The following is a 2,500-nucleotide window of genomic DNA, read 5'->3' as shown; positions in this document are numbered from 1 at the left end:
TAAATGTCATTCATTATTATCATTATTATTATCATTATTATTGTTGTTAATATTATTATTACCATTATAGTATTATTATTACCATAAAAGACCTGGCAGCATTCTGGAACAATCTCAACTTCCTGGGAAACGAACAGTACAAGCAGTCATATAACAGGCGCTAAAATACTACTTTGCTGACAAGACCTTTACTGTCTATTTCCGAGTATCCTACTACACACGAGAGAAGAGAGACATATTCGAGTAAAGTGCCTTTTTCCAAGGACGCAAGGTCGGGCCCGAGGCTCGAACCCCAGAACCCGTAACCTCGTGAGTATGTGTCCGATAGCCTAACCACTAGACTTCTGGGAAGGCTTTGCTAGAACCAGGAAAAATGTCAAACTAGCCCAGGATCAGAACTTCTCAGCCGAGAATCGAGTCGTCTTAACTGCAGCACTGTAGTCAAGTAGGATACCATCTGTATGGACGCTGCATTCTTCCCTCCACCGTCTTCGTGACTAAATGAACGATAACTATCTGGGGTTGATCTGAGATTTTCTGGGCATGAATACTTTGCTGAAAACGAATAACACCGAATCGAGAATCAGCTCCGCTAACTCTAAAGCTGTCAGTAATGAAAATCCAAGCCATAGGCTCACAGAACCACCAATGTTGGACAACAGAACGCTCCAGTCGTATTTCGGCGAAATCGTGAATTGTTGGTATTCGAAGGACGGGTAGAAAATATCCACTTTGAGAAGACTGTCCTCAACGATGCTGTTGAGCTCTTGTTTGGTCAAAGCTGCTCCATGGGTTATTTTCAGTTTCTCCACGATAGTACTGTGATATGCCTTACCTGGCCAAACAGCAAAAGATGGGTTAGTTCCATAGAACATTTCTTCGCACAGCTCTGGACACATTTCCGTACAACCTAGCTGATCGGAGAAAAAGTTTCCTTTAACTTGAATCGAGCAAAAGTTCATTGTGACATTACTTTCTCGTCCGCAAATTGGCGGCATCGTTTCTTCGGACTGGTTGGTTCCGAAGACGAGCGTAGTGAGGGAAGATGGGCACGGTACTTCCGGGGTGCAGCAGTGGCATTTAGTGAGAATGTTGCGCTGAAGACAAGTCTTTGAACAAGCTAGAGCGGAGTAGCCGTAGTCCTGAGCGAGCGCGTTCATTTGTTTATTGTCGCTGTCCGAGATGACCTCACACCCTCCATGGGGCCTGGTGGGCCTTGTGACTTTTTGCTGGAAGCACAGAACGTAAGAACGTTGTTTTTTTAGAAAATGTAAGCAAACATTACCCACCAAGCCTTAAGATGCAAATCACAAGGAAAAATAAGGGAGGTGGGGGGGGGGGGCTAAAAGAACCTGGCAGTGGGACTTAGATTCGGACTTGATGAACAAAGACAGGTCGGATAAAGATGGAACTATAGCACAAGCACGGAGGGAGAATGGCTTATGATTAGGATGACAGAATGTAAGATATTATATATATTTCTGAATCGTAAGGTGGTTGGGGGATGACACTGGTAGGCTTAATTTCTTAACTCTCCTTTTTTATCTGTCAGTCTTATTTGTACCAAACACCAAATGGCTGCTATTGTGTCTGTGTGCTTCTCTTGACTCAAACAAACAAACGCCTTCATGTTTCAAGTAAAGAACACTAACACAATAAGAAGAGTAAAAAAGTTGGACCAAACAGTAGATTCACCCAACCCCTACTTGGTCACCATACGTTTTGCTGTTTATCTTTTAGCAGGAGGAATCTGATTTAAAAGCACAGGCGCATATTTTGTGAGTTTTATTTTCCTTTTCTTTACATGTAGGTGTTTTATGCCCCCATCGACACAATTTAGATCGTTTAGGTGGACTTTGACCGTGACTGTCAAGATCAAACCCGGGATTAGAGGAGACACATCGTTCCATCGAAAAGATCGAGATTCTCCCCACATTTTCGTCCATCGAAATCGGGTATTCTGCCTGGGAAGGCAACATGTCTAACTGTAACAAAATAGAAACCATAGTGTAAAGCACTCAATGAATGTTCTTCGTTATAGGAGAAATAGAGTTCCTACACGAAGAAGTCACAAATAGAGGTTGCTCTTGTTCACAAAAACTTTTTAGTTACTGAATAAACTCTGCAATGTACATGTTTTGATGCTTTCCTTTTTTTTTCTCTTGTTGTTCTTGTTGTTGCTGTTGTCTTTGGAGTTGTTGCTGTTGTTGTGGTCGTTGTTATTTTGGTTGTTGTTATTGCAGCTATTATTATTTGGATCTGCACGGGGTGAGGGGGTCATGTTCGAGGCCGCTGATGAGAAAAATGACTATGAGGATACTGAGGATGAGACAGATGAGGATAGGACGAGGATGAGGCATTGAAATGAAGGATTAAGACAACCACGACACACAAACAAAGACCTAAGGGAACGATGATGATGATGATGATGAAGAGGAGAAGGAGGAGGAGGAGGACATGGAAGTCTTTTTTTAAAGAAGGTGTTTCCTAACCGCCCCCC

At 42.6% G+C, this 2,500-nt stretch overlaps 1 protein-coding gene across 1 annotated transcript in view; it reads right to left on the bottom strand.

Moving 5' to 3' along the window:
- Positions 1-512: 512 nt before the first annotated feature.
- Positions 513-2,500, bottom strand: part of LOC118478288 (amiloride-sensitive sodium channel subunit gamma-2-like) — an 8,371-nt gene continuing 6,383 nt past the window's right edge. The window contains exons 5-6 of the mRNA XM_035971594.1: positions 1,935-1,985; positions 513-1,229 (exon numbers count right to left, since the gene is read on the bottom strand). Of these exons, the coding sequence (XP_035827487.1) occupies positions 513-1,229; positions 1,935-1,985 (768 nt within the window). The remainder of the gene's footprint in view (positions 1,230-1,934; positions 1,986-2,500) is intronic.

Source organism: Aplysia californica, unplaced genomic scaffold (genome assembly GCF_000002075.1).
Source record: "Aplysia californica isolate F4 #8 unplaced genomic scaffold, AplCal3.0 scaffold00468, whole genome shotgun sequence".
NCBI lineage: Eukaryota > Metazoa > Mollusca > Gastropoda > Aplysiida > Aplysiidae > Aplysia > Aplysia californica.
The sequence above is the reverse complement of the archived record's forward strand: the minus strand, read 5'-3'. Positions and strand labels throughout refer to the sequence as shown.